The sequence below is a fragment of the Calidris pugnax genome, unplaced genomic scaffold (genome assembly GCF_001431845.1).
Source record: "Calidris pugnax isolate Ruff unplaced genomic scaffold, ASM143184v1 scaffold252, whole genome shotgun sequence".
Lineage (NCBI taxonomy): Eukaryota > Metazoa > Chordata > Aves > Charadriiformes > Scolopacidae > Calidris > Calidris pugnax.
The window spans coordinates 2885302-2911719 of NW_015091118.1; the positions used below are offsets into that span (position 1 = coordinate 2885302).

The following is a 26418-nucleotide window of genomic DNA, read 5'->3' on the forward strand; positions in this document are numbered from 1 at the left end:
GCTACGCTATAATTTAAAGTCACATTTATAGCAAGACCAATACATCTCTTTTAGCGTGTCATACAAAAAAGAACATTACAACTGATCTCTTGACATTTTTCCACTCTATTCTATGCACCACATTGTAATGCAGTTCAAGGTTTAATACAGATTGTTTTTTTCCCCACCAAATCTTTAAATGCCTGAGAAGGTTTTAATAATATTTTCCGTTATTAAAACATCTGGTCTGGAAAAGCAATAATTAGTGGTTATGGCTGACTGAAAGACTTGGCATGGCTTGTAATACCTGAAACGTCGGATCATACAGACCTCTGGGAAGTGTGGCTGGAACTTGGGTTCCTCGGAACAAATTCTCATAAAGTTATTTTGTACAAAGGGTTCTGGTACTGATAAGTCCTCTGGGAAAGACTCAGTAGTATAGTCAGGAAATGACTCTTCAAAAGCCTTTGGCACCGTCATATTCTCTCGGAGTGTTTTGTTAGGATTAAAGCAACCAGGAGGGTGTTCCTCTAAGTTGGTCTGGTACTTGAGCACCCCCCTATAGGAAAATAAAAATAGCAAAGACACTGAAATAACAGTTAAAACCAAGAAACTTGTCTTAATTCAGAGAGGGTTTTAGAAAGCAGTCTCAATGCTCATCTTCTGTAAGAATTTTTATTCATTTTTATTTGCTTTCAGGACTTTCAATGAGATTGAAGCTTTGCAACAATAGAGCCCTCTCACTAGAGGCAAGGTTTAACTTTTCCAGCTCACTTGGCGCTCCCCCACTGAACAGCCTCAAGCTTAATACTGCTTGAAAGGGGGAGATATAGTGGGACCCTTGAAAAAAAATTAAATAATCACATTTCCAGTTCAATCACACCCAGGCTGTTTTCCCTCATCCTCCCTACAGTCAGTAAGCCCTGTTTTTTGAGGCAATCTGTAGCAGAAGTGGCCCAAGTTGCCAAATCTTAAACTGCAGGAATGTTCCCACTACGTGGTATTTATCAGGTTTGCACACAATGGTATCATTTTCTCCTTTGAATAACATCTTGTTAAATAGATAGAATGAAAAAAAGAAAGCCCTGCATGATAGCCAAGGAACCTTTCTGGCAAATTATTTTGTGGGGTCCATGCTTATTTTTTAAGCTAAAGTTAAATTTAAGCTTGATGGGCCAAGGCCGATGATATGAGGTTCAACAAGGCCAAGTGCTGGGTCCTGCACTTGGGCCACAACAACCCCATGCAGCGCTACAGGCTTGGGGAAGAGTGGATGGAGAACTGCTGCAGAAAAGGACCTGGGAGTGTTGGTCGACTGTCGGCTGAACAGTCGGCCAGCAGTGTGCCCAGGTGGCCAAGAGGGCCAACAATATCCTGGCCTGTATCAGGAACAGTGTGGCCAGTAGGACTAAGGAAGTGATCGTCCCCCTGTCCTTGGCACTCGTGAAGCCCGACCTTGAGTACTGTGTCCAGTTTTGGGCCCCTCGCTGCAAGAAAGATATTGAGGTTTTGGAGTGTGTCCAGAAAAGACCAATGAAGCTGGTTAAGGGATCTAGAGCACAAGTTCTATGAGGAAAGGCTGAGGGAGCTGGGGTTGTTCAGCCTGGAGAAAAGGAGGCTGAGGGGAGACCTTATTGCTCTCTACAACTACCTAAAAGGAGGCTGTAGCGAGGTGGGGGTTGGTCTCTTCTCTCAAGTAACAGGATGAGAGGAAACCAAGGCAGATTTAGATTGGACATTAGGAGAAATTTCTTCACTGAAAGGGTTGTCAAGCATTGGAACAGGCTGCCCAGGGAAGCAGTTGATCCACCATCCCTGGAGATAGTCAAAAGAAGTGTAGATGTGGTCCTGAGGGATATGTTTTAGTGGTGGAGTTGGCAGTGTTAGGTTAGTGGTTGGACTTGATGATTTTAAAGGTCTTTTCCAACCTAAATGATTCTATGATTGGAGTAAAATAAAGTGAGAACTTTGCAGCTGCAGCTAGAAACCATGAAGAAAGAAATGGAAACCCGAGACACTCGAATATCTCAACACATGAATGAATCATTGAAAACGAGGAAAAACTGATAATACTATTAATAAAATTCCTCAGAATACTACTTGCCTCCAAATCTGGATTTGATGACAGTAAGAACACCAGGAGAAATATTTAAAAAAAAAATAAAGGGAGAAATGACAGCTGTATAGGATGGTGCTGGGTGGGAAATAAGGCACACTGACATAATGCCTGCTGAGACATGCCCTCTGAGTGCTAGGCCATGTTGTGAAGGGTCATCTCAAGTATATGATCAAACATAAGGAAATATACTTCTCCCTCCTCTCCCCAGCATACACAACACAGCAGCAGCAAGAGCATTTAATTCACAAGAAGAGGAAGAAGTAGAATATGTGCCATATTCCCAACTTAAATGGTTTCTGACAGGCCACTGTCAATCTTCCCTGCTGAAATGCAGTCCTGACAGCTAGTAACAAGCTTCCTGCATGGTCCAGTGAATAATGCACAGCTTGGAAGTTAAACCTACTCACTCTAAACTCCACGTCCGACCCTGAGAGAATCATTTGGGAAGTGTCTGTGTGCCTACACCTATGTTTCTGTCTGTATTTATGGCCCAGTCACTCCTATCACTTGCATCTGGCATCACTGTCGGTCATCACACATTTGGAAAGTGAGAGATATCCCTAGCATTATGCTAGTTCCCTGCTCCATAAATATTGTGGGGCCTCATGGATTTAGCTGGAAGCCACGGCACATGTGATATTTTTTCAATCAATCAACCTTGCGTACATGGCTGCCAGCTGCTCTCCCAGCTTCTCTCTTCTCGAACATCCCAAAAGAGGATTCAAAGTTTTCCTTGAGACATGAATAGCTGAACTGCAAACATGAGCATCCCCTCCAGTGATGTCTAGTTTGTTTAAAGTATTGCAAACATGCTAACTGAGCGGCAAACTGGGATGACAAAGCTGCCTGTTAACAGCAGCTGCAATGACTCCCGTTTCTGAAGCTGGAAAGGAAAGGCAAGTTGTCTTACACACCCAAGATCAGCTCCCAGAAAGGTTGAGTTGTGCACAGCTCTCAAGGAGCCTAAGGTATACTCTCACATTATTATTTGGTTTAACACTTAAATACATAACAATTTGTGGATGCCATTAAGTAGGAGACAGACATCTTTAGCAAACACAAATGGGAGAGACAAAAAGGGGAAGTCATATTAACCTGTCCTGTTTGTTGAGCAGCACAGCATGCAGTCTATTTGCATGGGCATACATCAGCCTCCATCCCAATTTTCCACCCCCAAAATAGAGACAACACTCACTTCTGGCTAGAACTGGAAAATATCTATCACTATTTCTTGGGATTTTTACGATGATAAACTAGAGGTTAATGGTTCTTAATGTTTTTATAGGGAACTGCACTGCTCCCATCTTCTCATCCATCTTCCACTGCTTAATTCAAGGTGAGTTGCTGGAGGGGTCTCCTAAAGGTCAACATGCAGTGGAATCTTAAGAATTTTCAGCATTTGGAAGATAAATCCTTAGATAACATCAATGACTTTTATTCTCAGCTTCTATGAACCAGCATAACCTGCTTAACTCCACAGCAATACCAAATTTGGGTCAGCTGAGGATCGGGTTTTAATTTTTTCATATGTTTTATAGCTCTTTATATTGGTACTAGAGACATCAAGATTCTCTTTTAATGTAAACTATTTTTTCTTGTTGCTTTTACTGGATTAAAATACAGATGAATTAATGTAGATATGCACCAAGCCTTAAGACACTATAATATTTGAAAGTCATGTTGCAAGAAGTTCAAGAGCAATGCAAGTCTTTAAGGATAATTCCCTGAAAGATTCTCCTTTCCCTTAGGGTAGGGATGAAAGAACAAACCAATAATATACAACAGATGAATTATGTCACTTTATATACTGCTGAGAAGTGCTTGGCTACTCCAAAGAAGAGGATACTATAAGAACATATCTATAAAAGTTTGAAACAAAACAAGAATCTGTGGAAATACTCAAAAGGAAAGACTACCAAGACAGGAAAATCCTCACCCAGTATTCCTGTGCAGTCCAGCCACAAGAAATGCCTTGCTCTGTAGAGTAACTGGCCATGTCAAAACACATACCATGTAGGAGTCACATGGGCACCTAAGCATGTGTGTCTAAGCTTCCTTTATTCTCAGAAGAGATCCTCTAATCAATATTATCAACAAAGCCCAGAAATCAATCAAACTCATTTGAATGTAGATCTTTGTAACAGCAGGTTAGCTAAAGCACTCTTGAGGCTCCATTGACTGTATTTATTAGAACTCATTAGACTATAATGGGAGGCAGATACTTAGAAAGCATGTAGAGACCTACGTTTAGGCATCTTAAACTTGAACTGACTCCCACTCTCCATGACTCATTCTTCTCCCACTTTTAACTGACACGCAGGTTTTTTTAGATTCACACTGGAAGGCTTTCCAATTCAATATTAAGGAGGCTGAGTACAAGATGCCTGTTTAACGGTTGGTGTATTCCTGCCATCTTGGTTTGCGAAATACTCCAACTATACTTCTTCCTTCATGAAGTGGCAACAGGATTGGGAAAACAATGGACAAAGGATAATACAGTGAAGGAGATAAATTAAACTGGACATGAAAAATACTCTGAAGGCAATCACCGGAACAGATTGCCTAGGGAGGCTAGAGGATCTCCGTCACCAGATGTTTTAAAGAAGTTAGACAAACACCTGTCAAGAATAATTTAGCAAAAGTTTATCCTGGGGAGAACAGGTTACATCCATCTTCCCCAGCTATGAACAAGAACTATGCCGCAGCAAAAACCAAAACAACAAAACAACCAACAAAAAGCCAAAAACACAGAGAACTGGAATTGTGTCCAGGAATTTCAATTGCTTTGAATTCATTATTTCAATTCACCAGATCTCAAGCTGCGTTTGTTTTGTTCCACAACATATTCCTACTGTGATCTTGCTAGGCCTAATTACCTTTCACTGTTTACTTTAAGCAGTGGTGCTCAGGGTCGCACAGATATTCCCACACCCCATGTTTCAGTAGATGTTTGGTGACATGGAGAAATAAATCTCATTCAAATACATCTTCCTTCCCTATACCGGTCTCTGCACCTACATCCACAAAGGAAACTTCAGAGACGTTAACGACCATATTTTCACAGCATAACTTGTGGAAGCTGCTTTACCTTGTGGTGGAACTGGGCTTGTTTGTGCCAGATACAGACCTGACCGTCAGCTTCACGGCACATTTCACAAACACTCGTCTCATGTTTGTGAAAACAAAAAACTTGGTATATTTTATATCATAGCAACGGGAAAGAGATAATTAGGGGGAGGCCATTCCTTCTGTCTCCTTAGGAGTTAAAATGTAAGGTAGAGAGGAAAGAGAAAGGGATGAGCCACTTTAGTTTTCATCCTCCTCTCAGCAGTCAGGTAAGAGGGGGCAGAAAAGACACAATACTGTTTTCTTGATTTCTGGTAAAATGGACAAGGAATAAACTTGAAAGTGAAGAAGTTTGTGCTAGCTGGCTGTAGTAACACACAATTCTCCAAGCTACAGTCTAGACATTATTTAAATTATAACTTGTTGAAAAACTGAAGAGCATAGCACCTTGTCAAGAAGTTGGCCCACAACTGCACACAAGCGAGCTCAGGAAAGGCAATAATTAAGAGAACTGCTCTTTCTGGTTCCGCTTCAGGAAAAGGGACAGTGTTTTCCATTTACTTACCCAGAAACATGCAGCATCAGCAGCATATAGAACACAAAGAAAAGGTTGTGTGTATACCAGAAGATGTCATAGTTTGAAACCCTGAAAAGAATAAACCATGGTTCAATGCTGTTTCACTCAGATGGAATCACTGCTCATTAAAAGCAGATCTGTGCACACAGGACATCATTATACACCACGTAGTCATGTAGATTAGTCAAAGCCCAGTATGTATTCCTCCAGGCATACTGTACTTGCACGCAATTAAGTGTTGAGAAGTGCTGTACTTGCACGCAATTAAGTGTTGAGAAGAACACATGGCACAAAAGCAAGAAGTTGAGAAAGATTGATAACAGACATAGAAATACAAACCCAACTGAAGAACCCTTCCAAAATTAGGAGGTTTCACTGTTTTCATAGGTTCTAGCTAGAATAGCTAGAATAATTCTTCAGTCTCCAGGCTCAAAACCCAACCTCTTTAGAGTGAGTGCCTCCTCCCATTCTGCCTGCCCCAATACAGGTGCAACGTACAAATAGGCAGCATAGACAGCAGCAGAAGGGGTGCTGGGAAAGGTAAAAGAAATCTGTGAGGGTATGCAGTGGAAGGAGATACAGCAGGAAAAGGAACTAGAGCAAGGAGGCAAGGAGAGGACAGTGGGGAGAATTTTTAGGGCAGGAGGCCACATACAGTGGTGCTCTAGGACTGATGGTCTTGGGAGGAACAAGAACATTACCACTGTGAGGCTCAGGAGAGGTGAAGGACAAATAGGACTTCTTTCATCAGTAATTTGTTAGGTTATGCAAAAAGAACCAAGACCAAAGAAAATACTCATCTGGAACTGTTTTCTGTTAAGCCTGTTTGTTTTTTTCTGGAATAGAATAGTCACCAAACAACAACAACAACCAAATGGTTAAGAAAATATTCTGTCTCATAGCACACAAACACACCTCTTGCACTACACAGCATGGTAGGAGAGTCCCTTCCAAAACCAAAAAACCTACCCCCATTCAGAAGCCAAAACAATTATTAAATAAAAAATAGTCTTAATTCTGAGTACATAGTTTAAGAAGCTACTCCTCCAGCATAGCTGAATTTTTTTCAGATGTTTTTCCCCTCCTACAGCCTTTTTACATAAACAGCTAACTGCCCTTGCTTCAATACATCTGAAACATAAACTGCATTTGTTTCTGTCAATACAGGACTTAGCTGGTTTTTTTTTTTCAAGACAGAAAAAAATAATTTTGATATTCTGAGGGCTGCCAAAATAAAACCCAAGCAAGGGCAGTTCTGAGGAACCCAGCAATCACAGGCGGCTCTGAACCACCCCCCCACTTCATCCTGCCATCCTTCCCCCATTCAGCACCACGTTAACAAGCCTTCTCCTTGAGGCTGCTCAAACCATTTCGAACTACCCACACCCTGGTAGGCATTTTCATACAGTCCCTCAGCAGGATCTGTAAGGAGTTGTGGGAGGGAACGTCAGTAAGATGAAAGTAGAGGATGGTGGTGTGGGGAATGGAAGTACAATGAGAAGGCACGAAGAAAATAACATTTACCCCTTCAGACCTGAAGCAGGTCTTGGAACTCTGGTTTAATTTGGTATCTTGCCACAATACCAAAAACTGCATACTGAATTAATTTTTATTGCATCTTGAGAACTTTTTTTCAGAATGCACCAATTTTTCAAAATTTCATGGATGGAAAGTGAATCCCAGCTTCTGACATGTTGTTTTCAATAGCTAATTATTATTACTTATCAAAATTACTGTACACTTCTTATGTAGAGTATGTTGAAATGTCAGCTACCAGCCAGTCGAGCATTTTATTCTTCTTTCAGCATTCCTGCAGATACGTCTACTATAAAACCCTGGTTCCTCACAAGTCCAACATTTTCCTCACAAGTCCAACAATTTTCCAACATTTTAATAACTATATGTTTCTTACTTGGATCTGTCATCTGTTTCAGTGGCCAATCTGGCCCAAACCATGACACCTTCTTAAACTGTGTGTTCTACAGATACATACAATATTCTAACACACTCAGTAATCTTCCTACTGCTACATGTATATTTTATAGTTCTTCAGAACATTTATTACTTTCTTTACCTTCTTCTTAGGGTTTAAAAGTGATATTATTCACAGAACAAATGCATTTCTTAGGAACTCAAAGTCTTAGAAATTTCAGATCAAGTTGAATATTTAATTTTAATTTTGGTTAACCTACTTTAGAATTTTGTGGGTGAAAACCTGCAAGAGTTAACTTATGGAGAAATGTAAGGAGAGATTGCCATGCTTTAAAGTGACACAGTAAGCAGCACAGTTTTAGAAAATTTTTTAACCCTGTTACAGCTACATTTGAAAAGGAAGATATATGTGGTAGTTAGAAGATGAAATTGGAGACTGAAATATCTGATTACAAAAAGAAATGGCATTGGAACAGTTTATATTTTAATGTTCCTTTAAATATATGATTTCCAAAGAAAACCAGTACTTGTGTTCAATGGAAATACTCTGGAACAACATTAATTTGCAAGTTAGCAGAAATGTCAACATTTATTCATAGGTTTTATTGTATTTTCTAATAACTTCAAAACCCTACAAAAAATGAACAAAAAATGTTGGTTTAATTCCCAGGTATGATGTGGCAAAAATTTAAAAAAATTTTTCAAATAACACTCACTCTCCCCTCTTTAAAACATTAGCAGCTAATTCAATCCTCCTAATACTTATTCACACAACAAGTAAAGGCATGAAAATAGCAGGATAATCATGCAGAGGAAAACATGAAGGAAGAAATGACTAAGGAGGTCAGTGTGTAAGAGTGGATTAGGACTGAAATCCAAGAGAGTATAATAGTATCTGAAATACTTAAAAAAAAACACAACTCAGTTTCTGACAGGCAGTGAACATTTACAATTAATTTTTCTGAGACCATAGCATGAGTTTAACCATCATAAGGCAGATGAGAATCCACAGGCAAAGGAATTTAAAAGGGAAAGAAAGATGCACACAGAAGCTTGTTTCCTGAGGAAAATACATTATAAAGACAAGTTTGAGCCATACGCCCCAGGGAGAGAAACAGGAGACGCAAATGATCCCTTAAGAGCTTTGATTCTGCTGGCTAGATGGCAGAACAACAGGAAAGCACTTGCACTTGAAGAAGGAAATAACAAGCATGTAACTTGGAAAGATGGAAAATTTTGTTGCATGAACTGCAAAATTATTATTTCCAAGAATATGTTTGCAACTACATATATTTTCCCAAGTTTCCCAATAATTACTAAATGCTGTTCTCTTTTTTCTAATTTATCATGGCCTTGGAGAAAACAGGACATTGTTCTGGCTCAGTGCTGCGGAGTGAAGTAATTGTTTCATTTTTCCATCTTCCCCAAACTTTCTTTTGCAAGTAGAGCCATCTGTGTGGACGATGTAATGTGCAGCCATGTCTGACATCTTGTGCAACAGCTTTATCCTGACTTCTGTAGCCTACAGAGTCTCACAAAGGTCTCAGTGCTGAAAGTACCTTTGCCTACAAAAGGTGTGAAGTATTTGTTGAACTACTCTTCTGAATCAGGGCCTGATAACGCTGCTACTCAGGAAAGACAGATTTGTTCAACAACATTCAAAAGCCTGTATCTAGCTCACATCAGTGGAGCACCATTAATGTTTGAAGATATGGAATTAAAACGTCCTTCAGAGTTTGCTGAATCGAGATGGTGTCTTTACATAACCAGTCTTTGAATTCACCAGAGACTGCTGCAAAAATCAAGGGTTATTTTATACACTTCAATTGCAGAATCAAGCCTTAAAAAGGCTACAGTGTTTGGCTACATCCTCCGAGGTATCGGTCACTCAAATGTACTATAATATGTGTTCAATAATGTTGGTGCAGAACATGAACCCGTTGGAGGGCCAAACCTTTGGAAATCCCGACAGCTACTCTGAGCCAATGCTGCACTGCTGTTTCAAAATTATAATTGACATTAAAAATAAAGTATCTGACAAGCAGAAGCAGATCTTTAAAAAAGTGATATTCTACTTAAGTAGCACAATTCTGTTTTAGTTTGCTTCATTGCTGGTTTTTTGGTGTTGTTGCTGTTTTTTTACAGTTTGTTGTTAGAATTAATTGGTGAAAATAATTAAGGTAAAGATATCATCTTAGTTTACTTCCAGTGGACTTAATTTATGCATTGGACAGAACTTGCCATATGCTTAGTTTATTGCCTCCCTGTACAAGCAGGAAAAAAAAAACTATTTGCATTTTTAAAGGTCTAGATTTTTAACTAAGCACATTCCTCAAACAGTATTTTCCTCTGAAGGCATTTTAATCAGGTTTTGTAATTTTTTAAATACTAAATTCATTTTGCTAATTTACCTGCAAGATAGGAAAAAAAAAATAGGGCAAGAAAACTGGTATTTTAACAGTTATTTAAACACATCTTGACTTCTATTGCATTTACTCTTCATTCTCTCTAATCAGTATGAGAATATAATTGCTCAAATGGCATTTTTCAGCATAATGATCAGATTATGTCTTACCTGATGGCATAGGTAGAAGCGGTACACATTAGGAATAATACTAGCACCATAATGACTCCAGTCAGACCTGGAACTAAAACAGACAGGAGATAACTTACATTTGGATTGTGAAGAGATAAACTTGTCTCCTATGGTCTTTTAAGAAAGTGGAAGTTATCAGACATAGAAATCGTGATTCAATCAAACTCTTGCATGTGTTTAACTCTTGAAGACAAATAATGTATCAAACCAGATAGGATAGAAGAGATTTTGGGTTATTTCCCACCTTCCCAGAGAAACTGCCCTTTTCCTTGCATTTCACCATGCATGACTAATTTCCTATTGCCTTTGCTACGTAATCATTTGCTCATAACATTTGTCTCTAAGCAGATAACCAACAGCAAATCCTGTCTATTTGTTTATTTGTAAGACGGACCATACAAGTTTCTCTATCTCTTTTTTATTCCAAACCCTAAACTGTTGAAGACAACAATTAAAAACCTGGTCAGGGACAGAATTTCAAGCAAATCAATTTCTATGCAAGCTGTCACTACAATTGTTTGCCAACCCATTTCATCCTGGAATGAAAAAGAGCCTGAAATTACTCTCCATGGCATTGTACCATGCTTGAAATTGCTGCCCGTAGAGCAAGGTCTGTGAGAGTGATCTACAGCCAGTATTTGAGAAGGAAAGGTTAAAAACATTAAGGACTGGACTCATCTGCTCAAATGCAGACCCATGTCAGAACTAGTCTACCCTCAGCTCTTTTTTAACTCAAAGGAGCGTATTTCTACAACATGATTCATCTCATCCTGAAGTAGGATCCTGGCCATAAAGTACAGTAAACCATCACCCTAAAGATAGATTACAAAAACCCCTGTTGCCATTTTTTCTGAACTTTTTTAATCTTCTTTTTATCTTTATCTTACCACTTCTTTATCTTCAAAATTGCCACCCCAGAAATTAAGATTCTGAATTTAGAATTAAGAACCTAAAATCCATGAAGCATTACATCAAAATGTTTTATTACTGAAAGAACAGTAGTTTTTAAGTATAGTCTCTGGTCAGCCCAGAAGCCATGTGCTTGGGTTTAAACAAAGTCAGTCAGGCCAATCACCAAGCACAAAGCTCTGTAAGTGCTGGTTTAGTGTCAGACTACAAGCGTCTCAACCAGTTTCCAAGGATGTAAATGGCAAAACCACAGATTTTAATGGTCCAGAATCTTTTACAAGATCACATTCTAATGACAACAACAAGCTAATTTTTTAAATTATTGATTGTGATTTTTGACTCTTTAGCAATAAAGAGACAATTTCAAATTTTATCTTTTTATAAACTTCCCAATATCCACTTGTTGACAAGTCTGATACTCAAAATCTGATACATCCCAAATTCCATCTGAGTTTTACAAACTTTAGGAAAATTCCTGGTCCTACAATCAATGGAAGCTTTGTCACAGACTGCATAAGAAACATTAACTTCCCTCCTTCATGGAAAGGTTACAATTAAAAATATTTGCAATAAAAAGTGTGCATTCTTTCCACTACCTCCTCCTTCATTTCTTGTTTCTTAATCTAATTTGATAGGTAGTGTGCAGTGTCCCCTCTGACACAAATACTTCCGATCCAATTGCGGTATAGCACTTGATCCAGCTTCCTACATTGTCATTCAAGTCACAGATCACCTTTTCCATCCAGTCCTTCAATTCTCTTCTCCATCAAACTGCAAACATGAAATCACTGCCAACCTTGCCCCAATTCATCAGTGCATTTTTAGTGTTTCCTCTCCTCCCTGTCCCTCTTTTCCTCCACCAACTATAACCTTGAGTACTTGTTCTTCCCCGAGCCTCACAGCCTTAAGCAAGGAGGTTCTTTCCTGGATTGATCTGAAAAGCCATTACACTGTAAATCCTTCCAAATCCTTATTCCTTCTCCTCACTGAGTTAAAAAAAAAAAAACACAAACCAGCCAAAAAATCTAGCTGGGGAGAGACCTTTCTTTTTTGCATATTTGTACAGCTCCCATTGCAGCAAAATCTTGGTCCCTGTCTGGGCACTCCCACAGCACAAATAATAAATGTTAATTAGCGGTTGTTAGGACGGGGAGCAATCTGAGTAATTCTACATTTAGGATGACTTGGAATCACTGGCTTTTGCAACACTGTGCTCAAACTTCTGAAAATGCAGTATTTTGCTGGCTGTCAGAGGATAAAAGCAGTTCCACCTTGCAGATCATCTGATCACTTAGTGAGGTCTCAAAGTGTCCCCAGAAGGTGTGACAATATTTGATGGGGCCTCTACACTCATTCTTCACCCCAATTTCTTCCCTGTTATCCCTGTTATGCTTGTTCTGATTCTCCCTTCCCATCTTTAACTCCCTCTTCTGTGAATTACCTTCTTCTAAGCCTCCACCACTAACTACCAGTCATCCAAACTGTTTCTAGTTAGCAGTTAACTTGTACCTCAATTTCTCTCATTTCACTTTCTCACCTCCCCTGCTCTCAACTGACCTAAACCTTGCTTAGGGCTTTTGGAAAACCCTTTCCTACACACTGCCAATTCTAGTAAATATATTGGATTGACAGATCTAGAATCCCATTTATTGCTGTCCAGACGGATTCCTTTGGACCTTGTCCTAAATGCCATAAAGTTGGGATTTTTGCATCTGATCTAAATAAGAGTGAAAGAGGGACGGCCTCAGAAAGGACCTTTGCCTGCCTGTCAAGCACTACAGCTCAGGTTTGTGCCTACCCCTCCATACCCAAACGTTGCTCCCTTCTAAATTACTGAACCAAAAAATGTTTTTGCTTATTTATTCTTTGTAAGTGCTGAAGCCTGATTCCCATATAACAGTTTAGATGGCTCTGAAGTCAAAACAACCCTTAAATAAACCAGCTGAAGCAAGACGGCCTCTTTTTTGTTGTGTTTCTTTTTCTAGAAATTGGATCATTTAGGAATTTGGGTTTAATATTATGCAGAATCCCTGTTTGAAACCGATGATTTTCCACTGACTCATCTGTACAACAACAGCTTTGAAGATGCTGCTCATCCTACTACAGGGCTTATGTAAGTCCTCCCTCCTGACTACTGGATAAGCAAACCCAGGTTATATTAACACAAATAACACATCTCAACTGAGCTCAGATACAACAAATGGAGCATGCAAACACAGGATCAAAATGTTTTGTCTGGAGAGTGAGGATGAGAAGCAGCAAACTTTCTCATTCAGTTTGGCAACAGACTTACCAGTAGCAAAAAGCAGTTTCCTTGGGTCCTGAAAAATAGATAGGCCAAAAAAAAAAAAAAAAGTCAGTGCATATGATTTTATATCCATATGAATAATGCAATAATAATAAGTAACTCATACAGCTGACATGCTCAATGGCATAAGCAATCCCTAAATCTGGATGCAGGGATGGATTTGGTATTTGGTAGCAGTTTACACTGACTGAAATTCAACATAAACTAAACTTTTAACCTTCGCATTCCCCCAGTGAAGACAGTTCTGATCTGTTATGTAAAATTAGGATCCAGATAATCTTACAAATAATTGTTTTTTGACAGCCTAACTTTACTTAGTTACTTCATACCTTTGGGAGGACAGAGGGGAGCAGAAGAGAGAATATAAATGAAAGACCAGCAGTGAGCATTTTACAGCCAATTACATCACCAAGAGACTTGCAGTGGACTCCAGTGAAGCAGGACTGAACACAAAGATGACAATACAAGGCCAGATGTTCCTGTGTCCTCCATCACACGTGAAAGGAAGAGGGGATATGTCAATCCCGCAGGAAACTGCCTCACTCTCCCTGATTACTACGCCTCCTGAGGTTTTGTCTTCACTGCAGAGAAAAACCTTTTTTTCTTTTTTTTTCTTCAAACTTGCAGTAAAATGCAGTGAGGGGAGGTGAGCAGTTTTCACACAGGCCACGAAAAAAGAAGCCTCACTCTCCCTGACCTCGTCTGCATCCAAACATGCACACCCATGTACAGAAGATGACAGCACCATCCAGACTGCCCACCACAGTTAAAAAACACATTTAAGTGGAATTCAACCACAAAGGTTCAAGACCTACTACAGTACCTAAAATTTGTGAGGTTTTTATTCCAGACTTATGAAAAACTTGCTATTATCTCCATTTTCTATTGCAAAATTCCTAAGGCTGCTTAGCACAGGCTGGCACGGTCTCGCCCGCAGCATGCTCCTGCTAATGCTCCTGATGAGGCTGAGTCTATTAGACCACTCCTAACACATGCAGACACTTGAGTTCAATCCAGAACCTCAGCACAATAGTTGGTGTTGGCATGTCTGTCTGCCATAGAATAGCTCCGTGATTAGATCATTCACCCAGGGAGTGGAAGACCTTGGTTGTTGGTCCTTTTGCGCCTGGGCTGAGTCAAGCTCTCATTTTCCAGGAAGGGATGCAGCTGGGATAGGGTCATTCTAAATCTTTCCTAATGAAGCTGGTAGAAAAGAAATGCAGACTTGAGATCGGGTTGAATATAAACAAGAGAGAACTTGATTGTAGCCCAAAGAGGAAAGAGTCCTGGACTCTGATTTTATTCTTAAAATCTGCAAACATCTCTCCAGCGCCAAATGCACAAGCAAGCACCTGGAGGAGGGACTAGGACTGTGGTATGTCTTCAAAGAGATCTGCACCACAGTCAGAAGTCATGCAAAGTATTTCATAACTAGAAATCAGCTTCCAGCCCAGTTCATGCAGATAACTAATTCCACCCTTCGCATATATACTCCAGTTCCCACTGCAGTTTAAAAATGCAAAATCACTCTTAAATCTCACTACCAACAGTATATGTGGTATATGTCACATAGTTCTATATTCTAAGTATTGCAAACGCAGAATGTATTTTTCCAAAAAAGCAGAAGCGTCTCATTCGGGACCAGCCAAGGCACAGAAAGAAGCAGAAGAATAGAACAGATTATCTCAGTTGGAAGGGACCTGCATCAATCATCTAGTCTAACTGCCTGAGCAGCTCAGGGCTGCCCAGAAGTTGAAGCATGTTGTAAAGAAGCAGGAGAACAGGGCATAAGGTGAAAGGACTTGATGACAGCATTCTCCACCTCACAATCCAAGAGGTCTGAATCCTGCTGGCTTAAACAAAGTGCTTAATACATGCTTTGTCCAGAGAGAGAAATAAAATCCACAGCAATCCACACAATGGTGGGGTTTCAGTGCACAAAATCAGGAGCCCTGTATAGATCATAGGACAGATCTCACAATAGAATTGGATGTACACGTAATCATATGTTTAAATAATATACTTAAAAGCAAAATATAAAAGGACATCTGGCTCACCTCACCACGATAGTTCGCTGCATTTATTGATGGAAAGTCTTCATTGTAGTTCTCAGAGAAGTTAAGAGCATTCACCAGATGAGCAGCAACATGCAAGACTGAAAAAAAAGGCAGACTAAAGCTGAGATCCATAAACAGGAGGTAAAGGAAAGTGAAGTAAAAGAAAGTGGCTACCCAGATGCCAAGCCAAAATCACATCACCTGCATGAGATGCATCAGGGACTAAGGAATTATTCTTCTGAAGTAAATCAAGTTATAGATATTCATGGCAGAAAGCTGTATGCATTTTCAGTTTGTTTTTTTTTTTTTTTAACACTGCAGTAACCATTTCCATAGTGCAATGCTTCAGCTGGGAGACAACATTCAAAGATGTCCACCAAGGAACATTTCATTTTCAGTGCAATGAGTATTTGCCTCCACTGCTCCCTCTTCTGCAGATAAGCCTGTACCATCCTGCTCCTCCAGTCAAATTCCTCAGGACGATCAAAGGTCACTTATGATGGCAGATTTTGACCTGATCTTATATACTTGTCCTTTCAGAAATTCGAATTTTAGAGAAAGGCTTGGCATTAGGATGTAAGCCCATGTGTTTAAAGGAAAAAATAAACCAAAACCCACACGTATCAAAGAAAGCATTCACAATTTAAAGCAGGGAAGCACAGAGCAAGACTACCCCCAAATGTACTGTATAAGAAAAACCACAAAATACTGCTTTAATGCACATTTCCCAAACAAGCTGCTGCTCAGCACAGTAAGATCTCACCTGAGAAGATGCATATTGTAACACCACATGTCACATGGAAAGTTTTACTTTTATCTAGCAGCCTTCTGGATTTCCTGCTGGCAACCTAATAAGAGAAGAATTCAAGCAATCTCTCTTCTAAAACAAAGCAAAGAAAAAAATACTAACAGCAACTGAGGTGATTTAATACCAACTTCAGCTTTTATTACGTTTAACACCCTTGAAAGCATAGTACCTAAATTTAAAAACTGCAAGATTAAGTCAATAAGTCAATTTTGAGGTCTTAATGAAGAAATTACAGTTGGAACAGTATTATATACATGTCAAGAGCAAATAAAGGCCCTTCTGGCCTTAAAATTTAAGAGTTCAAGCACTAATTGTTGTCAGCAACACTGACTCTTTAGTGAGCAGGATCAGATGGAAAGGTATATTTGCATACATATGCATCTATAGGTATCAAATCTTATAGGTACTGTCACATTATGAACAGAGCTCATAGGTTCAATTTACAACCATCTAGAAAACACAGATGTTCCTCAAAAGCATTACTTATATTTCTGTCAAAGCAACTGACAAATCACAAACAGGTTAAACTGTTGTTTACTGAATACCAGAACAGAAAACAAACGCTCTTAGCTTTGACAGAACTTTTTTTTCTCTCATGAAAACAAATATATCAGGTTGGGTATTTTTATTTGAAGTTCTGTCATCTCCAGTAGGACACTTCTGGTCATGCAGAGACAAAGTTCTTTTTGCTCTGTTGAATTCTCCCAGGACAGATGCCTTTTTTATTAGAGTTGGGAAGAAGGGAGAAGACTCATGTGGCTACACTTCCACAGCAAGACCCTGTGCTTGAAAAATGCCTTCAAGAAACCCTCCTCACAACATGTCCAATCAAACCAGGCAATGCCAGCCAAGGCACTGTCTTCAGAGGGGTCATGAATCCAGGCTGAATGATACTTGCACCATGCAGGCACATACTGTGTAACAAACAGGGATATAACAGATTTCTTCCTATTATTTTTAGACTAAACAGAGACCAGGGCCCTCTTCTTAACTGCTGCATTGTGAGGACAGGTCTTACCTTCTGAGATCCTCGCAGGAAGGCCAAGAGAACACGGCACATGGGTAGAAGGACCAGGCAGCAGTTGAGATTGAGGACAGATGCTGAAGCTCTGCTAACACACAATCCTAGCTGAACAAATATAGCAAGAGTTAGATTACAGGGAGAAGACACTTTAAAGTTTCAAGTACCAATATTCAACCTCCTCTTCTTTGCTATGAACCCAAATAGTTCCCATGCTCTCTTGACTCATCAGAATAGTGGAGCTCCATGGCGTTTGACGTGTACTGGAAAACCCACTGTGCAGAGTATACTACCCTGTTCTCTGCGCTGAACAGCTCTCACTTTTGCATCAAAAGCTTATTCAAAATTAATTTTGTCAGCAACAACATCAGCAAATGACAGCTTTCGACTGAAAGAACCAATATCCTCATCAGTACTCAAAGCCACATGGAACAAAACATATCCGAGACAACAACAAGCATCCACTGAGAAATTACCTGAAAGCTTCAACAGACATAATTAAATAAGAAAGAGGGATAAATGCTATGAAGACACTAGACAGCCACTTAAGTAAAGCGTAATGATTTTCTGGTAAACAAGCCAGAAAAAGATGTAAAAAATATTGATTCAGTTAAAGTGAAATGATAACATTTTTTCAAGGACTGTTACAGAATTGTCACAGAACTCCTCATCAATTCACACTATGCAGTGCCTTAGTTGCCCCTAAAGAAAGTAGGTTTTCTTTATTTAAACTACTCAATAGCTGGGAACTGTAATGAAATCTAATTTCACTAATGCTTTCACTGGTATATTTGGAACTTACATAATTAGGAAAAAAACACTTGTCAAAGAAATGAACAAAGCACACATTAACATCACAACCCGGTATTTTTTAATCTTATTATATTCTCTCATTCATTTATGATTTGTAAAAAAGTTAGCAAAATGCCATTGTTCTCTGAGTTATTAGGTTGAACTACCATTTTACTAGCTTATATAAAAAATGCTTTTAGACTGTCAACAGATTTCTGGAAAGATTTTTCTTACAATGTTCTCTAAACCCCAAGTTTTTCAACTCCTGAAGAAATTAATTAACAACTATTATAAAATTATAAGATAACTCAAATACTGCAGAGGTATATGAATGATTTCAACAGGTACAAATTATCTAATAAAAATCACTAAGAATTTATTACTTTTTCAAAATGAAATCTTTTGTAAAAAAAACCCAAACATTTATTACTTCTCAGTCAAAAAAAAAATCAGTGAAATATTTATTATATTCATATCTTTCTTATCAAGAAGAAGAAAACTGGAGAGGAACAAACAGGTTTTATTTATTTGGAAATATATCTTTTTACAAAAATTTTCTTTTACAGACTTACCTACATGTCACAGAAACTGATGAATATATTAACTTGTAAAAATAAAGTAGACAAAATAACTGGCCTTCAGCAGGCCTAGCAAGATCACAAGCACAACAGCATGACAGGAGTGTCTCAGTTCAATAAAAGACCAAAACTGTTACAATTAGTGACACCCATGTACCCCACCTTCTCTGCAGTATGTCTGGGGACAAAACTAGTAGGCAAACAGAAGGTAGAGATGTTCAATCCACCTGAAGCATCAAACTCTACCTAAATTCTGTTTCTCCTATGGCTACTTTATATTATTAATTTAGACCTGAGTGCTGGGGACCTCCTCACCAGACATCACCCATGTCCACAGAACAAAGCAGTCATAAGGGCATCTTCTGCCAAAGGCTGGTCATGAGAAGTGGGAGCAGTTACCTCACAAAACATGCTCTGCCTTGTTCTCTGCCATGTAGATGTGGGATCCCTGGCAAATGTCTTTGGAGCAGATCTCACAAAAGTGACACTGAGAGGGACACTTACAACAGAGGCACCACTAACCTACTGAATTATAGAAAATAAGACTAGAATGAACCTCTTCACCTAGTTCTTTCCCACTCTCTAGACCTTATCCACCATTTCTTCCAATGCAATGTTAGTCCTTTTTTTCCTTACATAAAACCTCCCTGGCTTCTATTTACTCTGTTACACTGCACTGTCTTTGTATGCACAATGGGAGATTATTCTTATCACTTTTCCCTCACAAACCATGTTCTTCAGACCTCAGATCATCCTCTCCCCTCCGGACTCTCCCAACTGGTCCAGAGCCCAAGTGCAATGACCACAACTGAGCACCAGCTACTATGGCCACAATCTCAGCAACTGAGCTGAGGTTTTAGTGAAAGCTGATGTCACTGTCCACTTCAAGGTATGCTTAAAAAAAATATGTGAACAACAATAATAAATATTCCTCTATCCTTGCCCACACTAGCTTAAAGTGATTTTAGTACACTGTAAATATTTTTTGACTGTCAGATAAAATGGCAACACCCTTTAAATGATTGGACTTAATGGCAAGTAAAATGTCTCTATAATGTGCCGCTTGCATATACAAGCCTGTCCCTATTTTCATTAATTATTATTCCTCTAAAGGGAAGCTAAAATGAGCTATACACCTCATAAAAGTAATAATTTCAAAAACATCATGGTCATTAAACACATATAAGCATTTTTATGAGAGCTTGCTGATGTGCTACAGTATTTCAGTGATTAAATGAGCCTGATTTAAAAAGCACAAGAATTATGGAGAACTAACATTATGCCAACCCAGAAGTAAACAGGACCATTTTTGTAGCTCTTGACTGACACCAAAAAGCTGAAAAAAGTTGCAATACAATTAAGTAAAGCAATTTGATAATTGCAATATTTTCTATTATATGACCTATATGACACACCATTAGTTTCTCAAGAATTTATGTTGTCTTTGAGTTTAAACATAAACCAGGCATGATATCAGTTATCCAAGATTTCCTTCACCAGGCACAACTATTCTTCTTGCAAAACTTCAACAAAACAGTCGAGTTCTGAATAGGACAGAGTTAATTATACACCATATATTATTAAGTTAGTGAAACGATTTATTCTAAGAAATAAGTAAAATGCTAAACTATTTAACTGGTACAAAGAATATGAATCAGCTATGACAAGTAGAAAAAGCTACCCTACTAACCTTGCTTTGTGTTTTTCCATGCCACTATTTAACTAATAGCAGATACCCATTCATAATGCAATTACTATAGAAGAATGCCCTTATGTTAATTCTAATTCAATGCTATCAGCATCTGTAAGAAGAAGAAAAAAAGAAAACAAAACAGGGAAGGAGACAACTTCTCCAGATTCAAATAGTTTCACCAATGGTTCACTTAAGGTTTCCTTCTGAAATACAGTTGAGCAATGATTGCTGCAATGAGCCCATGACCAATTTGAAAACAATGGTAAAGTAATACATTTAGCAATGCTTAGAATCACAATTCATTCAAGATCCAGAAGAATAACAGAGTACTAAGTTTGCTCTTAACATATATCCAAAGGCTAAAAATATCCCTATGGAGCTAATTCTTTCCAAATGGTTTCCAAGTGGTTTCTTTCTTTACTTCCTTTGCATGGCCTGGGTGGCATAGTAACAAATTAACAGTGTATTGTTGGATTTTTAAACAATAGCAGAATGAAGGAAAATTTTTGCTCTGAGGCAACTCTCTGGTTCTAGAAGGCAGTATATATCCACATTAACTAGCTAAGAAATGAGAGAAACATAATCCTCTTTCCTTCTTAAGATTATCATTGTCTTAGAAAAAAATAAAGAAAGGTATTATTTAATGTATTTCATGTCAATAGCATGCAAAATTGCTGTAGGGTCAAAGAGAGAGGAGAAAAAGGAAAAACACCCCCAGAATCTCTGCTGGACACTCTCTTTCATCCACCTTTGCTGACATCAAATCCAAGTATTTGACAGCTTCCTTCTATACTCTGCCTACCCAGTACCACACATGCTGTTATCCCATTTTGTGGAAGGGCAAAAAGGCCTAGAAAAACTAAAGGATTAGTCAAATTCACAGGGCAAATCTGTGGCAGAGAGAGTAGGGAAGTGGGCCCGCTACAAATTCAAAGCTGGTATCCTAAAAACTTCTCCAGGTAAGTATAAAGCAATCACTGTATTTTCCTTCTCCATAGCAGCAGAAAAGGGCTCCAAAGATTCAGTGGGAACATAAGTTCTGGAGCTATCTCTGTCTGATGTATGGTCCCACAGAGACCAGGATGGAGTCCGGGCTACGTTAATGCAACATGCAAATTAGGACAAAGAAGCAAGAGTCAGTTCTCATTGGATGTTCTGCGAGCTGCAGGGGAAACGAGCCTCTCTGTAGTTAGGCAAATTATTTCAGTATCAGGTTGAGGGCTAAAAGAATTTACTGAGTATCACAAAATTCCCAGAAGTTCATCAATTATAAACACAGAGATGAATGTTACCTGCAACTGCTGTGCACAGAAATCTAATATCCAATATATGGTTGCAAAATGTATTGGGGAGTAAAATACAGGAAGACTTCAACAGGTACTGTCTTATCATAGAATCACAGAATTGTCCAGGCCAGAAGGGACCTCCAAAGGTCATCTAGTCCAACCTCCCCGCAGTCAACAGGGACACCCCCAACTAGACCAGGTTGCGCAGGGCCTCATCGAGCCTCACCTGGAATAATATCTCATCTTTAAAGCTCATCTTGTAGGAAAAAGAAAAAACAAACAAACAAACAAACAAAACCCAAAAACCGAATTGAATTGTGTATATGTTATTTATATATGTACACACTTCCATAGCAACATAAACCTATTATTAAATATTTTTGCTACACGTAGCAGCCTAAAGAACAAATCTAAAACAGCCTGGTTACAAGACAAACAGTAAAACTGTGTATTAAGAAAAATAAAGAGTTAGGATACACAGCTCCCTTCAATGTTTAGATGCGTGGGGGAAGCAGGATCAATGAAAGCAGAATTTGGCCTCCATTAGTAAAACCTTTATCATTACGATAAAGCAGCAAGGAGAGACATGCAAGGTACTGGAACATATTTGAAGCAGTAAATGAAGATGACCTAAATGTGATGCACAGTTCTTCCCAGTAAGGCAGCAACTGTACAGATAAAAAAGCGAGGTAGCACTTTTCCTTTTCAGTCAGTTTTTCAGTTATTCAACCTTTTCCCAAAGAGACCCTTGTGAGAATGCATTTTCTCCACTTTGCTGTGAAACCCAGCAGCTTATCTCTTGCATTAACATCCATTTGACTACATTAGAGTTATTTGAGCGGGGACTAAAGAAGGAATAGGGAAAGACAGACCTTTTATGCCATGACAAAATGAGCCCAGTGCTCTTTCTATTCACCAGGAACTCAAACAACAAGAAACAGGTATTCCATTTAATCCTCTTAAAAGCAAGATTTGAGTTCTATAATAAGACCAGTACCAAATTTAGGACTGAAATTGTTGGTCAAATGCAAGCAAACTTGCTGGATAATAAAAATAGAGTCAAGCTATAATATGAAGGGAGATTTTTTTATTATTATTATTATTATTGCTTATTTCTTATTTATTTTTTTGTCAGAGTTAGGTTGATGGTTGGACTAGATAATCTTTAAGGTCCCTTCCAACCTAGATGATTATGAAATCTTGAAGTTTACAAGTAAATGTATTATTTGGGCAATTTTTATGACTGAGAATCTCCAAAATGGAAAGTTTAGAGTAACCTCAAGTAATACATGAATCTTCCTTTCTGTAATTCATACATAGTACATCCTATAGTATCTGCCATGAAGACAGAGATGAGAATCTTCCTTTCCTCTTTGTCGTTGTGTTCCTCACAGACTTCTCTTCTTTAGGGAAAATAATGTCACAAGTTTACATTTACTAAATTATGAAAAACTGAGATTTTTTTTTACTTGGCTTATGTTCTTGGACCAGCAGCGATGAATGTGGTGAGACTCTGATCTGAAGAGTGACAAGCAATTAAGTATCCAAAAGGGCGGATTATCAAGGCAAAAATACAGGGAAGCGGTTTGCATCCACTAGGTTCTGGTTAACTTATACCACAAAACCATATAATCACAGAATTATTCTGGTTGGAATGGACCTTGGGATGTCTCTATTCCAACCTCCTACTCCAAGCAGGTTCAACACCAAACTCAGACCAAGTTTGCTCAGGGTTTTGTCCAGTTAGTTTTTGAAAACTTCCAAGGACAGACATTACACATTGAAGAGCTTATGGTGGTCTCATCAATAGGACTCAAACTGAGCAAAGTGGTGACGTTTGACACTTTACCCACTAGATTTTGTGGTGTTGAATAGACTGTTTAACCTTCTCCTAGCACATCAGTGTCATTGACTTCTTTATTCTCTTCACGCTTCCAGGACACCACCATGCTATTATTGCATCTTTATAGGTGTAGAATTAAGGATAAGAAAGATCGACACTGAAAGATTAAGAGTTAGGTATCCAAATAATTTTCAAATCCTGTGCTAAGTATCAAGATTGCAGAAGATGCAATCTGAAGTCTCCTTCTGCAGAAGGCTGAAGGAAAGTGAACCACTCCAGTAATCACTGAAGAAAAGAATTCTTTCTTCTTCACATCAGAAAGAAAAGAAATGTAGCATGAAAACACAGCAGAGTTGAATATATTCGGATATTCAGTTCAAGATTTCATTTCATATCACAATCTGATTTACCAAAGCAACTTCTTGTTTTCCATCCTGTTACTTGGAAAACAATAAAATTACCTGTGGTAAATCTTTCAGTGTTGCAAGAGCATAAGTTCTTAAAGAGATTTTAGGCCACTGCAGTGTACAAAGAGAGAAAAAAACTCCTTAGCAGACCTGTGACGATGTTTTAGTCTTTAATGCTTTCAAAAATTTTAAATTAGTTTCACAGCTTTGGTTAAGGCATCTTTTAGACTTAGCTTTTCACTTTCTTTCTCATTTTAAAGCTTCTTTGGCACTTTTTCCCACAGTTGCAGACACAACTCAAAGCATGTCCTTCGAGCTCTCATCTCCTGACCAAAACAATGGATCTGTTGCCTGAACCAACACGCATGTTCTGAATGCACATTATATTAATGTATACGTCTTTCATTTTGAAGTACAAGAAAGCACCAAAAAAAAGGCCAGGTGATGAGCTGGTACAAGGCAGATGAGTCTTCTGAATTGAGAGGACCTTCACTGATTGATACCAGCTGACAATCTGGCCCAACATGTTGACCCAAGAACACTTGTTTTATAAACAACCCACTTGCTCTGCCAGGAACAAATGGATGCACTGGGCCACAACACTATTCAAGATTATGGTAAAATTAAACATGTTTTCATGGTTTGTTTTTTTTTTGTTCATGAATTATTTTTTCTGTTTCATGAATTATTTAAGTATTTTCATTCCCTCCTTTTTGCATTACCTTTGCTAAGGTTTATTTCTTGATACATCTAAGGCAGCCATAAGAAGAAAAAAGGAGAGAAGTCTATCAGGTCAACTTGCTTTCAAGCAAGTTCACAAAAGCTCATGGAGCTTATCAGCTCTGGCAATGATCTCAGACATATGAAAAAAATATATCCTGGATCTACCAAAGATAAAACCCAGGGGCTCTACAGCAGGTTAGGATGTGCATCATCCGTGCTTTAGCCCCATGTGAACTTTGCATTGAAATCCATTCCCTAGTATGATACGGTGTTAACAAAACATCATGTTATTCATCTACTTTTTCCTGCATTCTCAAATTCTGAGCAACCCTAGAGCACTTTCCAGAAAATTGTTAACACTTAATCTATCCCTTTGGACAGAAGTCATTTCAAACAACTGCAACAGCATAGCTGTGGATAACTTCACAAGACAGACCCATATCTCACTTCTCACTTTCCCAAATTATCTTTTTTTTTTTGGATTCTTCTGGTGGTGGTGGAGATTACCCTTGCAAAATCAAAATAGGAAAATCTTTGTTACATCATTCAGATTCCAGGAATTTGTTGTTAGAAAACAAAACTAAAATTATATAGATCACAATGATTTACACAGAATGCAGGAACTATGGGGATGACAAACACTGAAAAGAACTAAGACATAGCAAAGGATTCCTCCAGCAAATATGTATCACAATAACTGGATTAGGAAGGATTTGCCAGCGCGAGCCCATAAGCTTGGCTAACGTTTTGATGACAAAAAGTTGAGCTCCAGTCATCTGTTGAGCATATTTGTGTTCCTGTGAGCCTGTCTGCAGCTGGGAACACCGGGAGGGAGGAAAGGCGGGAGAAGGATGGCTGTCCCACACTCAACTGGCTCTTTTTCTTCTCCACGCTGTTCACTTTCTACTCCTAAACAACTGTCAACAGCATCCCAGTCATGTCCTCCTTGATCTTTCCCCGCTCCGCAGCGTTAACAGGCAGTTTGTGTCATCCTTGATTAGCAAATGCATCCTTTCCCTTTCCCATCTCCCAGCATCCCAATTTCCAGGGCAAAAAGTAACGTCCGGGTCACTCACCCCTAACATCTGATGCAAATAATAATACTGCAGCCCTTGGTAATAGAGCAGGAAGGTTTTCCAGAAGAGCCATACATTGAGGGAGAGCCAGAAAAGCTAAAATGAAACAGAAACAAGAGATTGCAAGTGAAAGTTACATGTGGGCACTTTTCAGTGTTAATTTCATTCACAAAAAAAAAAAAACTCGTATGGATGGGGTTTCATAAACATACGGAACAGGAGAAAAAACTTGGAGCAATTAGCACGAAATATTTAAACGTGTTAAAAGGAATAGCCTTTATGTGAGAAGTTTTCACTTCGACTGAACTTCACAAAACTTTACCTTTGTGAGTTCAGACTGCCCAGAGCTGGCAAACCCCTCCGCAGACAAAACGCTGCTCCAGCTCTTTGGTGAGATACTGCCGTTAAAGGCTCAAAGAATAAAAAAAATACCAACAAAGAGACAAAGGCAGGAGGAACTTGACCTCCAAGAAGATGCATCCTCCCCCCCCTCCCAAAACTAGACTCCAGGGGACAGTGCCAAGTCCCCGCAGGAGACGGACGCCCCGCATTGTCCCCGCACACGCGTGTACCTCACCGGGACGCACCGGGAGCACATCCCGACCACCCGGGCACCGACACCACCCCCCCAACTCCCACTCTTCACCC

General features: G+C 39.0%; 1 protein-coding gene across 1 annotated transcript in view; it reads right to left on the reverse strand.

Annotated features, from left to right (window-relative positions):
• NOX4 (NADPH oxidase 4) overlaps positions 1-25860 on the reverse strand; it is a 106294-nt gene extending 80434 nt beyond the window's left edge. The window contains exons 1-8 of the mRNA XM_014958253.1: positions 25771-25860; positions 17370-17480; positions 16307-16391; positions 15544-15641; positions 13472-13499; positions 10249-10321; positions 5730-5810; positions 310-538 (exon numbers count right to left, since the gene is read on the reverse strand). Coding sequence (XP_014813739.1) covers positions 310-538; positions 5730-5810; positions 10249-10321; positions 13472-13499; positions 15544-15641; positions 16307-16391; positions 17370-17480; positions 25771-25779 — 714 coding nt within the window. The 5' untranslated portion in view covers positions 25780-25860. The remainder of the gene's footprint in view (positions 1-309; positions 539-5729; positions 5811-10248; positions 10322-13471; positions 13500-15543; positions 15642-16306; positions 16392-17369; positions 17481-25770) is intronic.
• Positions 25861-26418: the final 558 nt, after the last annotated feature.